This window comes from Letharia lupina (assembly GCF_014066315.1).
Source record: "Letharia lupina isolate WasteWater1 chromosome Unknown contig_6, whole genome shotgun sequence".
Taxonomy (NCBI): domain Eukaryota; kingdom Fungi; phylum Ascomycota; class Lecanoromycetes; order Lecanorales; family Parmeliaceae; genus Letharia; species Letharia lupina.
Genome location: NW_023502975.1, coordinates 439,293 through 452,326, shown reverse-complemented (window position 1 = coordinate 452,326; position 13,034 = coordinate 439,293). Strand labels below are relative to the sequence as shown.

General features: G+C 49.8%; 5 protein-coding genes across 5 annotated transcripts; 3 read left to right on the top strand and 2 right to left on the bottom strand.

The window, feature by feature from the left end:
* Window positions 1-155: 155 nt before the first annotated feature.
* On the top strand, window positions 156-1,135 carry HO133_009018 (uncharacterized protein; the record flags this gene model as incomplete). The annotated part of the gene is made up of 2 exons (XM_037299879.1): window positions 156-689; window positions 860-1,135. The coding sequence occupies 2 exons, from the start codon at window positions 156-158 to the stop codon at window positions 1,133-1,135; spliced, it is 810 nt and encodes a 269-aa protein (XP_037154705.1).
* A 1,103-nt stretch (window positions 1,136-2,238) lies between these two features.
* HO133_009017 (uncharacterized protein) lies at window positions 2,239-4,687 on the bottom strand (the record flags this gene model as incomplete). The annotated part of the gene is made up of 3 exons (XM_037299878.1): window positions 2,239-2,522; window positions 2,573-3,972; window positions 4,131-4,687. The coding sequence occupies 3 exons, from the start codon at window positions 4,685-4,687 to the stop codon at window positions 2,239-2,241; spliced, it is 2,241 nt and encodes a 746-aa protein (XP_037154704.1).
* A 2,638-nt stretch (window positions 4,688-7,325) lies between these two features.
* HO133_009016 (uncharacterized protein) lies at window positions 7,326-8,186 on the top strand (the record flags this gene model as incomplete). The annotated part of the gene is made up of 1 exon (XM_037299877.1): window positions 7,326-8,186. The coding sequence occupies one exon, from the start codon at window positions 7,326-7,328 to the stop codon at window positions 8,184-8,186; it is 861 nt and encodes a 286-aa protein (XP_037154703.1).
* A 445-nt stretch (window positions 8,187-8,631) lies between these two features.
* On the top strand, window positions 8,632-9,558 carry HO133_009015 (uncharacterized protein; the record flags this gene model as incomplete). The annotated part of the gene is made up of 1 exon (XM_037299876.1): window positions 8,632-9,558. One exon carries the CDS (start codon window positions 8,632-8,634, stop codon window positions 9,556-9,558), a length of 927 nt encoding a protein of 308 aa, XP_037154702.1.
* Window positions 9,559-9,865: 307 nt separating this feature from the next.
* HO133_009014 (uncharacterized protein) lies at window positions 9,866-12,058 on the bottom strand (the record flags this gene model as incomplete). The annotated part of the gene is made up of 4 exons (XM_037299875.1): window positions 9,866-9,912; window positions 9,963-11,382; window positions 11,435-11,562; window positions 11,725-12,058. The coding sequence occupies 4 exons, from the start codon at window positions 12,056-12,058 to the stop codon at window positions 9,866-9,868; spliced, it is 1,929 nt and encodes a 642-aa protein (XP_037154701.1).
* Window positions 12,059-13,034: the final 976 nt, after the last annotated feature.

Below are 13,034 nucleotides of genomic sequence, written 5' to 3'. Positions count from 1 at the left end.
GAGACTTATATACGTTGTGCTGTTTTCGTTCCTTTTCCAATCCATCTCAAGGCTCTTCAACTCGCTCATTTCTTTCAATCCCACCCTTCGTCTTCTGATCTCCTTGGAACCACTCACGCACAAATACACAAAATTCAAGCTTTTCAAACTTCAAAATGCGGCACGTCCTAACCCTCTTCTCGATACTCCTCGCTTTCTCCGCCTTTGGCAACGCATCACGTTTTGCGCCCGCTCAACGATCAAGATTCGGTCCCCGAAAAAGTTGCCCAGCTACTTATACATCGGAAACAATCGACGGAGAACAACACTGCGTCGCACCACGCGCCGAAGATTACAGAAGGGAAATCGTCAACGGAGTACCACCAGAAGGCGTCCGTCCCAACCCCTCCAGAAACCCAGCCCAACAATCCGCCGTCGCAGCCGAAAGAGCCACAGTCAGCGCTACCGATGCCATAGTAATCTCTCAAAACAACCAAGGCATCAGCGCCGGCGCCGTCGTCCCGGCAAACCCCGACCCCTGCGGCCCTCCGACCGGCCAGGCGCCGGGTGTTGCGGGCTCCCTGTCGACGTGCCATGCGAATGTCAGCGTGGCGGATTTGGCTCAGCCGAGCTATTATGGCGTGCAGTGCACGAATGACAATTCGGGGTTTACACTCGAGCAGGGGACTTGCTTGGATTCTTTGCTCACGGTATGCGATCAGATTTCGGGCCAGTGGGGGGTGCAGTATCAGGATACCGATACGTGGATTTGGTCGACGGAGGATGGGAACTGTACGTTTGGGTATTGGTGGGTGTTCTCGATTTTCTTAGGAGCACTGGCTCTTGATGCTGTTTTCACGACCCAACCTCCGCCTTTCAGGAGAATCCTACTGATGGTGAGGATATCAATAGGTTGCCCAAAGGTGGTGCACCGCCTCCATCAGACGGAAGATGCCAAGAGCAGATCACCAGCGTCATTAGCCAGTCTTGCGCGGGACCTGTGTTCAATGCTGGAGGGGTCAATGTAAAAGAATTTCCCAGCGCCGGCGCGTCTAATACTTCGTCGACGGGGTTGCCGGTGGATCCCATGTATCCGAGTTATGTCATGATGCCGTTCAAGAGCTATTGCGGGATTAACGTCATGGATGATTGCTGAGTGGGTGGAGTTGGGCGATCATGTGAAGGCGGTGCTTGTGTGTGTAGATGGGTGGCAAAGTGAACTTAGATGCGTGGTTGGTATGTGAAGAGATTGTCTTTCTGGGCGAGATTGGAAAGTACAAAGTTCTCCTTTCCATGCAATTTTGGGCGCAATATTCAAGTATATCAGATGGTTGGGGTGAGAATAAGTAAATGGTGATTCAGAATGGCAGCGACGGAACAGGGCACCAAGGAGCAAATGTACTTCCTCGATAGGTGCGGAAAGGAGAATGCCGTTTTGTTTTGGCAGGCTCTTCGCCGTCCTCAACAGCACGTGAAGAGACACCTTGTACAACGTAGCTCTGGAGGCATTGTTGTAAATATCTGGGTTGCCATACCGGCAACTACACTTACCACTTAAGGCTTTCCTTGCCACTGAGTCTTCGAATCAATTGTCTTCCAGCTTTCCAGGGGCAAAGGTAACTGCCATTTCACTTGCAAGGTTCGGCCTCACATTTTTCTTGCGTAGGCTTTACGGGGTGGTATTTGAGACGAAGCGGCGATGGGCTCTGAGATGCAGCCGTGGAAGACTTGGTACTTGCTGAGAACTGGGATTTGCGTTGGCGAGAGCGAGAGAGAGAAAGAGAGAGAGAGAGGAAAGTGAAAGGATTGTGCCGGGTAAGAATAGAAATTTCAAGCCTGGCCAAAGTCCGCTCAATGTTCATCTCCGTTACTCAGCGCTGCTGCAGGATATTGTATAGTGTACTTGTTTGAGCCGTTAAAGCTACCGTGGGGGAGTTGGTTGGGTAGGAGGTTTGGGTCGCATTGCCTGAGACCAATTAGGAGTGTGATTTCTGTGACTGCTAACAGATCTAAATTACGGTGTTGTAACAAATAGCAAATCTCAAGCGCAGGTTCGTAAGCCGTAAGCCAAATGGCGGATGTGAACATGAAAGACATCCAATACTGTAATGACGGTTCCCTGCCCTGTTTCCATAGTCGGACCCATGATAGAACGAAAGAGTGCTTGTATCCCCCAAGCGTTCTTCTCCCCGCTTTCCCTTCCATGGGCGCACCATTTCTTCCTTCCATGAGCCCGGTCGCCATCTCCTGCTCACACTTTCACTCGCTCTTCTGCTCTTTCGCCAACTTGGGCAGCGTCCCATACACCCTATTCGGCTTGATAGGGGTCCCTCTCACATCCTTCTCGTCCACATTGCCGAACACGAGTTCCAAGTGCTCGCCGTCCCCCTCGTCATCGCGAATCGCTAAGACGCGAACTGGGAGTTTGAAGATATTCAGTTCCATGATACCAGCGCAGGTGTTCTTCAGGAGGGTGGTGGGGGTGGAGTTCATGGCTAGTGCTGTCACTTCGCCAATGGAGTCCCAGCAGGTGGAAGAGATACCTAAGTAGTCAGTATTAGAATACAATGCCAGGGTATGAGGGGGCTCTTACCAGAGATTCCGGCATATAAGATGTGGCTGAGAGCAGTGATACAATAGGCAAGTAGAAAGGAGATCGCAACTTTCGGCGATGCACCACGGATGTTGTAGGCATAACCATTGACCGTAGAGTCGACGCGGAGCTTCACCCAGTCCTTGCTTTCCTCTGGATCGACGGTGAATACGTCCCCCTTACCGGAGAACCAGTAATCTCCAGCCCATTCGCTTGACCCGTCAGATTTCACGACCGTTTTGAGATTTCCCTGAAGTGTACTGGTAGCGCCGATGCTTGCGAGACCGTTGGCCAGAAGCCCAGCCAAGGCCCATTTTGCTGTTCCGATTTGTTCTTCGGAACTCAGCTCTCCGACAGGCGCATGCGTAGACATAAGAGTATCAATCACAGTTGTATTCAAAGCTGGAATGAAGGGATTCAGATAGTTTGCCCAGACCTCGGTAACGATGATTGGCTTCTCAGGAAAGAAAGGTAGATTAAATTGGCTGACTATGGTCTTGGCCAGTGACTCGGCTCGGGGTGGTCTTTCGTAATAAGGACTGCTCTGATTCGCTTCAGGTGGGTTTTCATATTGTTCGATGGCAGACAGGTCAACAACACTGGTCGTGAAAGTGGTACCGCCAGCGAATGACGAGGTATTTATGATGGAAGAACCCCAGCCGGCGCCGAGGTTGCAAACTAAAAACTCCTGTGTCGAATTCAAGGTTGACCGAGGAAGTAAAATGACAGCCCCGATTGCAGAGCCATTGAAAGGATCTTGCGGTAACTCGACCCATCTGAGCCGACTTTCTTCGAGGGAACCAGGGGTGCCAAGGATTTGATTCTTTGTAATGCCAGGGTACACGAACGAGTAGACGTCTAGTATTGAGTCATTGTATTCGGTCCGATTCAACATCGAATCCGCTGGTGGAACTGGAAAAGCAACTGCGCTATCATCATGTGGACCATGGATGACGTCGGTTGCACATGAGGCTATTGTATAAGGTTGATAGTAGCCATTTTTGATGGTGTGCACTGCATCTAGTTGTTGTAATACGCTGCCGTGTCCTCTCGTGGAGATATTAGCTATAAAAGTGGTCCAGAGGTTTCCTGTTTCCGTTAAGGCATCTGCAATCACTGATTGCTGTGTGGTTCCAACGATAGGGTCTGGATCATAACCCTCTTGTACAGAAATCACCGTGTCGAGCACAAGGTGGCGCAGCGAACCATGGCCTGTCACTTCTACCCACTCAGGGAGACCGACGACTTCAATCAAAGCCAGATACTTCGGGTCTAGAGTGTTCATTGTAGTGTAAATGAAGTCCTGAACAGCTTCCCATCCATGCGAAGGACATGCAAAAGTGTAAATATCCGAGGTATTTGCGTTCAGGCATTGCATTGGCAGTTCCGATGCGTTAGTGCTAAGAGATGATCAGTATCAATAATACATGTATCGAGATCAAGAAAGGAATTTGCCAACCGAGCTGGCCAAAGGCTATCAGAGGTAATATTAATCCAGATGTTAGTACTTCCAGCTGGCCAGTAATCCAATCTGGGGACAAGAAGGATAGCACTTGACGGTCCGGCAACAGCGGCAAGAAAGACTGATGCAGTAACCACGACCAACAGACGTAATTTGCTTTTCAAAGAGATATTCTTCGAGCGAACGGTGCCCCAGAACTCCATAGACCAGAGGTAACTAGCTTGCGAGACTTGAAGGCCGGAGAAAAGTGCTCCGAATGGTATACCGTCCCCAAGCATCAACTCGTATCTCACGTACGAGAAGATGACAGCGGATAGCGACGCCTCGATAGCTATTTCGTGTATTTTAGCTCCAAACTGATAGTAAGCCTGATTGTAGATAGCATATCCCACGAAGTAGGTGTTCCAGTTCAACACGATCTCCCACAAGGCCACACCCACCGGGACGATATGGATCAGAGCTCGCAGTAAAGCTGCCGTCCGACTCCTACGTATGGCGATCTTGGTCGGCTCGGTGTATCCTTTTCCTACTGCTTTGTGACGCAGAAACACAAAGAAAGAAAATATGACATTGAGACCTAGAGCTCGGCATAGTGTCTGACTGCTGTCCTGTAGCAGCTTTCTGGGACGTTTCATGACTTGGGAGAGAGCCATTGAGAAAGTTACCAGGGAGGAAAAGAGAGTGATCCCCCTATATAAGGCTTCAGCAAGTTGGCGTAACAGGTGAGAGAATACTCCAGAGCAACACACCGATCAAGTAAAGTCTGGCTGTGGCTTTTCGCTCAAGGGTTCACCCTTTGAGAGAACCTTTGAGGAAACCAAACGAATACTTTCCCTAGATAGAGGGAGCAGAGATTTTGACAAGGTTAAGGGTTCATGGGACTGGTGCATAGCGAGTCTTATAGACATTGTTGGCGGAGCCAGACGCTCTCTGGCCCATTGTCTTTCCCACCACACTCTATCAACCGGGACACTCTGAGACACCAGTTGTATTGGCAAAAGTATCCATGGGGCATACAATTCGGAGATGGGCTCTGCAGTTGCGCAGAGGAGTTTCAGCCCCGCATGGTCGGGCGTCAGGACTCCACCTTAGGCGTGACAGAGTAGAAGTGTACCTTTTAACGCAGTCGGTGACCCTCCACGTTCAAATCTTGCATTTGGTCAACATGTGGATGGGTTGTGTGACAAAATTGTAGGAAAAAGCAACAACCGTCAACTATATTGCATGAAATGGGAAGAATTGCGTACGCATGTAGGCGTGGTGGAATATCGACGTGCATTGTCGGCACAGATGAGTAGAAGCGCAGCGTAATCCGCGATAGATGCCACGGAGCAGTATACCCTGCCGAGTTATCAATTTGAGGCGTACAGCGAGCTGGCATCTTGCAGGGTGCGGGATGCGATGTTCCCAAAGCTTGCAACGATAAAGCAAGAGTAAGAGGCAATGTTTAATGCAGAAGAAGTGGCGTCTAATTAAAGGAGAAAAAGGGTGATATGCAACCCTCAGCCCACATTGAAGCGTTTCTATTATTGATAGCAAATCTCTCGATTCTCTGGATGGGAGGAATGAGGCTGTGGACTATGCATGCAGCTTAGATACGCTGGCAAAGGATATTTGTTGCTCTAAGAATAGTGGGGGATGCTGCATGACAGCGCTAGTGTCGATGGGGAAATTGCCAGAAAGAGCTCAATTGGTCCGCGTCTGTCAGCCAATTGGTGAGGCTGCATGAGCGCCAAAAGGGTTTCTCGCTGAGACGTGGCAACTTACGAGCTGGTGGTCCTTGAGGACCATAAGAAAAGTGGGTCTCTGTGATCTGACATTCTCGGAATCCTGCCTATGCAAACGTGGACGGACAACGGATTGATTTCAGGACAATGCATTAACCAAATTGTAGCTTTTCTCAATAAGGCTTCGAAGGCTTAGACCTTGAATACAAGGGTTTCAAGCGTCCGATCTCACCTATCTAATGGACGAGATTGTCGTGAAGTCTAAGCTAGAGGGAGCCGTTTACTTGCTCATTCGACGATCATAGCCTAGCGGACACGTAAACTTGTTCTCATCAGATGGGCATTTCCTTCGGCATCTAGACTAGCACCGTTGGAAATAAGGCGCTCCACGATCATCTTATTCTCAGACTTGCAAGCCGTGCAAAGGGCGCATCCGGTGCGTATGATCTTCGTGTGAGGATCGGCTCCCGCATCGAGCGAGGCAGCAACAATTGCTGCATCGCCTATTCTCGAGCCCTTCAGCCATGGCCGCGAAAGCTTAATCTCATTCACCGTAATCTGAAAGAGATGAGTAGCACGCCCAGGCTCAGGGGAAAGGAAGTCACTTCTAACAAAAACCGAACGCCAGCCCACGGTAAAGCTGCGTGGCCTGGGTTGCACTGCATAGCTATGTCGTTTATATATTTGGATCTTTGAGCCCAAGATATGGTCTTCTCGGAGATGTCGCGAAAAATAATCGCTTCTCCGTTCTGCTTCTTGTACTTCCAGCGCTTCCGCAGACAGAGAGCTTTTTTTCCCCTGTGCGACCCTTGAAGCAGCAATCACGATGTAGTATTTGCTTGAGTTACTAAAATTAAGAGTCGTCTTGATATCGTCATCAAGCTGGGCAAGAGCCTTGTCCCAGAGACTCCAAGAGCCTGGCGTGATGGCCGGGCACTGGGGAGGCCTGACGGAACAGACATGAGGTGCGTGGATTTTAGAGGATGCAATCAAAAGTCGACGAGCATTGATGCATATCACCCAAGACGAACGTGCTTATAGATAATTCGTGATGAAGTACAATCAAGGCCACGATTGTTGTAGAGAAGGCGGATCTGACTCAGCCGGTCAAGATATTGGGGCCGGTCTTTAGCGCGTGCAAAAGGGACTGCAAAGTTTCTCGCGCTAATTGAGCCGCTGGTGAGGTGAGGGCGACCTGCGCCTCTGCCCATTTCTGCCCATTTCCGCCTATCTTCGCCTATAGGTAGCATGAGCAGAATGAACGCCCGGATAATACGCGAAATTCTTGCATCAGACAGTCTACATGATATCCCATTTCGATACTGCCCCCAGGATCGCATCCGGATGCTTTTTGCAAGTTCCCGTCAAACGATAATGCATAGCAAACTGACTTCGTGGAGAGCTTGCTGAATCAAACATCCCGTGGTAACTTATCGTTTCTTGAATATCTGTGGAGTGGCCCACCCTTTTATTAACTTGCACGTGAAGGCTTTTGTCCAAGCTGATCTACCGAAGTCTCCTCCGCTTTGGGTCAAAGTTGACTGTCTCAGGACCTTCAACAAGCATGGAAGTCTCCAGCGCCTCACATCAACAACGCCCCTTCCCCTTTATGTCCCTACCTTTGGAGCTCCGCCGGAAGGTCTACTACTTTGCAGTCAGTAGGACACGTCCAATTAAGCTTAGGATCAATTACCACGGACTTGCTACCACCGATAGCTTAGGTCCAGGCCGGGTCAGAATGTACACTAACCAGGACTTCCGAATGCTGGAAACCAATATTGAGTTCCGCAAAGAGTTGAGCGACGCACTGTACGCCAAGAGTACCTTCGATCTTTCTCTGTGGTGGCAGGAGACCGAGAAAGGAACTAGATTGTTCCAGATTGATCCTAGACGAATCAGGATCTGTCGACTCTTCATTCACAACCTGGCAAATACCATCTACACTCCCCACAGAGATGTGTGGGGTGGAGCTTTCCCGCTGTACTGGCACCATCATCTCCGAGCCTTTGTTGCTACCCTTGTCTTCAATGGGCATCAGATTGAATCCATGTTAGTCGAGTGTGAGGAACAAGATTCGAATTGGCTCCTGGAGTGCCTACGGCCAATGGCTATGCTAAGAAACTTTAACTTGGTACATTTCCGCTCTTGTCGTCGCGAGGTACATCCTTACTTCCGATTTCTCGAAGCCTACATGATGAGCGATCGAGATGTGCCTTTCAGAGATTGGCAAGGATTTCGGAAGCAAACTGAGCCGTGGCGCCCACATTTTCTTTCCGAGGAAGCAAGAAGGGTCCCGCCACCACGAAGTACGGACATGACGGACGAAGGCGTGACGAAATCGAAGGAAGAGATGGAGGCTACGGCGAGGACTCTGTATGCGATACTTCAGATAGAAGATGAGATGAGACCGCAGCAAGACTTGTAGTGTGGTCTTGCTGAATCGTACAGGCGTTTTCTCTGCAACTCTAGTGGCCTAAAACTTAGATGATTTTGCGCATAATCATTCCCTAACCACGATCTTGCTTTATCTCCCAGTCAGTGATGTGTGACCCATTTACTGTGTCACGGTCTGAGAAAATCTGCTTTTCTGTATATGATGATTGCCTCGCTGGATGTAGTCATCTAAAATCAGTCTGTGTCACGTGCGTCGGGAGCCACCTTACGTAGCCATGCTTTTCGTGACTTCTCGTCTCCGGTAATGTCGAGCAAAACGGACAGTTGGTTTGACCCGACGCCACGCAAAACTTCGCAGTCGCCCAGTTGATGCTTCCGTTTTGAGCATCTATATAAGCTCTAGTTCCTTCTGTTGATGATGCTTTGTAGAAGAAGATTGACGTTGAAATTGGTCGGACCAAATCATCTCGGTCTTAATGTCAGAGGGAATTCTTTCAGAACAACCTGCAAGTGTGGATAATCCCTCCGCTTTCGACCGTCAGGGTGTCTTCCGATTCATGTCACTGCCACCGGAGCTTCGCCGAAAGGTTTACTACTTCACAATTGTCGAACCCCATCCTCTACCGCTAATTGCCCGCTATGGCGTTTCAGACCACTACTCCGCATACTATGCTGTAGAAAAGGACTTGCGAATGCTAGAGACTTGCCGCGAGTTCCGTGCAGAGATGAAGAACTTGCCATACTCGGAAAATAGCTTCTCGTTCTCCATTCGACAGTCTGAGCTTGAGAAAGGAACTAAAATGTTCCCGGTAGACCTGACGCGAATTCAGAAATGTTATATCTCTGTTACAGGAATGAAGGGCTCGGGGGGAATCAGCGACGAGGACGACGAGGACGACAAAGCCGTGTTCTGCACCGGTGTTCAGGATATCCAGGACTTTGTGGCTACGCTGGTTTTCAAAGGCCACCAGATGAAGTACCTTTTGGTCGAGTGCGAGCCTCAAGATTGCCATTTTCTGGCGGTGAGCCTCAGTCCATTATCCATGCTGAGGAGGATCCGCTCGGTACGTTTTCGCTCCTGTCGAGCCGAAATGCATCATTACTTTCGTTTCTTGGAAGGTCTCATGATGGGTAGTTGGCCAGTACATTTCAGTGATTTAGTCGATTTCTGGGAGGACTACTCAATGGAGGACGACCTTTTGACACACCCTGAAGAGTCGTGGCTTGTGGAAGGCCGTGATGTGGCGACGAGTGTGGTGGTCAAATCCGAAGCTCAGATGGAAGCTACAGCAAAGGATCTTTACTCAATTCTTGGCATAGAGCACGACTTCATACCCCAAGGCGAGTTGGATGAGACGTGTTCCTTCTGGCACGTTGATAAAGAGAAGCTTTTGGTCACGTAAAGCGGTTGACCCGCATTTCTAGCTTTTGAGGTAACCCATTGACTGGCATGATAAACGAGTCTTTGAACTTTGATTCAATAGGCGCTAGCGTTCCGACCGCGTTAACCGCCACCCTTCCGGGCGGCTATGAGGTTATCCAACTCTGTTCCGTCATTGTGGGCGTATCTATTGGCATATTGAGACAGTCAGACTTTATGTAACACAAAATACTTGCCTCTCCGCATTAAGAAAACATCAGATGCTAAGGCATCACCAGTACACAAAGAATATATACAACAGTAATAGCTCTCCGGCAATCATTGTGATCTTAATCGACGGGTGCCTCCTCGATGCCCAGGAACCACTCCCTGAGTTCTTGGCCACACCCGAAGCGGCTGCATTAGCGTTTATTCCCGGGTACCTACTAGTGCTTGTCCCATCGTTGCCTAGGCGAATACCCGAGGCAGCTAAACTCGCGGAAGATGATGCGGAACCTACCTCCTTTGAGGTCCCAATAGCCACGTTCGCGGAAGCTGAGTCATCTGTGGGTGCAGTCCTGCTAAGAGAAACTACAATGGCATCAGAGTATGTGCTTGGCAGAACATTGGCAGAGTGCTGATGTGAGAGGTAATGATCATCTGCAAAGGCCGGCTTTGCTATTACGTCATCGTCATTCTGATTGTCCCCAGATGGTGGGTACTCTAAATCTTCTGGTTGAGATGACGGGTCGTGTTCTGAACCATTTTTTGTGGAATACTGTCCATCATCAGACTTTGCACTTGGTGAGAGAGCTTCGTCGATGTTGGACGAATTTGTGGGAATGACATCGAAGGGGTCGAGCTCAAGGTCTGGACCTTTGACCATTGAAACATCACCGTCGTTAGCTTCGGATTCTGCGGCTGGCGACTTGTTGGGGCGAGACATTGCGGAATCTTGTCCGTGAGAATTCAACTGCTTCGATTGACCCATGAAAGAGTCCGGGATATTGGTATCAGGGTCTGCTACTTCTTTCCCCTGCGCGTTTGAGCTTGAAACGTCTATTCCAGTTGCGTCGAAGACAGTGGGGGTATAAGCATTTGGTTGAGAATTCTCAGAATATTCGTTGCTCGAGTCAGCATTATTCGAAGAAGTGTCTGGAACGTTTTGCTGAGAGCGGTCTGGGCTTGAAGTGTCGGCCTTTGGGTCATCCGGATTCGAGACTTGGGGAGTAGAGCTTTGAGCCCCTTGGGGCTCATCATGACCATCTAGTACTTGAGGGTCGATTTCTTGCGAGTCCGATGGTGGTGCTTTGGCCTGCTTTGGATCAAGATTTTCGGGCTTTGGTGAATCTGGCTTAGACGCATCGACGGGAGTAGTTTCGGGCTCAGGGGCGCTAGATTTCATAGCCTGCAGATCTGCATTGTTCGAATTTGATTTGTGTATGTCGAAATCTTCGGAGTCTACGGCTTTAGGGTCTGTGATTTTCGGGTCTACTTGGTTTAGACCTGGACTTGAGGGATCTTCAACTTCAGAGCCACTCTCGCTCGTGCCAGGGTCTGATGGAGTAGATATTTTCTTATCATCTGGTGTAGAGGGATTTGGTGTCTTGCTTGGCTCATTCGCCCGAACGCCCGATGCCGGAGCAGCCACAGCAGTCACTGAGGCCGTGGGTTGGACTCGAGTAACCCGGGGAGTGAGAATTTCCGCGGGCTTTAAAGTTCTTGGTGGGTCAACACCATTGAACAAGGCTGCTGGTATGATGCAACCGGATTTCGACCACTCAGGCAGAAGAGAGCTAAGACGGCGCGGTGGGGAGAGAACAGGCCGGTAGGGTTCCCCAGGAGCAGGCTTGTACTCCACAGCGTACTAAAGCCTTGAATTAGGAAATTTCTTAGCCTGTTGGGGTGTTGAAACTCACCATTACGCTTTGGGGCGGGCATGGGAGATCTGCAAAATTGAACGATCTGATTGCTGCTTTTGGTGGAACATCTGCTCGTACCCAAGCTGGGATCTGAATGGTGGAAAGCTCTTCCGGCGCAAATGCAACTATAGTATATGGGATCAGCTCACCGTCAGTTGACAGTGCACCACATGCATCGGCCGCGTAAAGGTCGCTGAATCCGACGCAAACGGATGGAGAGGTACTAAAGAATTAGTCAACATATCTACCATGGTTCAGAAAGAATTTATCCTACCATCTGAAGTTACCTATGGTGGCTATAGCCTCAGAGCTGGACACATTACCAGCGACCGTAATGTTGCTTTGCCAGTAACCTCGGGCCTCGATTATGTTCGTCGGTCCGCTCAGGGGGTTGGGAGCACCAGCCAGAGCTTGTTGCGGAGGAAGTGTGATGCTGTTCACATCCGGACTACCGCTCTGTCCCCAAGGGTTCGTCTGGGCTTTCCAATAAGGATAGCCTCTATCATCGGTGACCAGGAGCTCTGTCACGGGGTTGTTGAAGTTTGAGCCGATAGTCGAGACGCAATCGCCATTCGCTCCGGAAACAGGCCAGTAATAGACGTCCACATTGCCACCAAACATCGTGCACTGTCCACAACATCCTACATTATTTGTTGTAGTAGCGATAGTATTCCAATCAATCATGTGGGTACTCCAGCCGTCGAATATCCGACCAGACCAGGTCCAGCGAAGTTGATCTGCGTGTTGGGTATGATACTCATAGAAGCTTTGGACGCATTCAGGCTGTCTCAACCAGTCTAAAAACTCAGGCAGTACTGCTGGAGAGGGTAGCCAAGGAGCGCATTCAAGCTCGCGTGACCAAATGCAATGCGCGCCGTAGACCACGTTGTATAGTGTCCCTGAGTTATTGAAAAATAAATCGAGGGCTTCTGTCCTGTTGCCGGTGCACTGATTGTCCCAGAGTAGACACTGGTCCAGAAACTACAAGCCGAAGTGTCAGCTGTACTTCCCTTGGTGTATAAGACCTTGGTCTGAAAATGGGCAGCTTACGTTGTTGTATATGTCCAACGACGGCCAAGGAGCCTGTTCCAGTGATGAATTCGAGCTACTATTAAGGCTTTGTCCAGTAGCGTTCAAAGATGGGCTAGAGGCTCCCAACACGCCTGGGCCTGTTTCATTGGAGAAGGGGCCGGAGTTATTCCATGAGCCCCGGTCAATGGGACTGAGCGCTTGAGCCACGGCGCCATTCCCCGTGACTGGCCACAGCACCACGCCGGTGGTGGGCGTATAAATGGTACAGAGCAGTAGCAGCAAGTGCAACATTTCTCGTGCTGCACGACACAAAGGCGATTTGGGACTAACGAGAGCCTGCACTGTGCGGCTGGTGAATTGACCAACAGTTTTACGGCAGGTGTAGAATGTCAAGGGAGCTGTGATTTCTCACCCAGAAAAGGGCAAGAAGAGCATTTTCTTAGATGAGCTACAAGGCAAGCGGGGAGTAAGCCTGCACTGGAGTTATATTTGTGTAGAATGTACTGTTTCCAAATCTCATCATGCTCGGTGCGGGTCAGGAAATTCTAAACGAACAAAGAAAGGC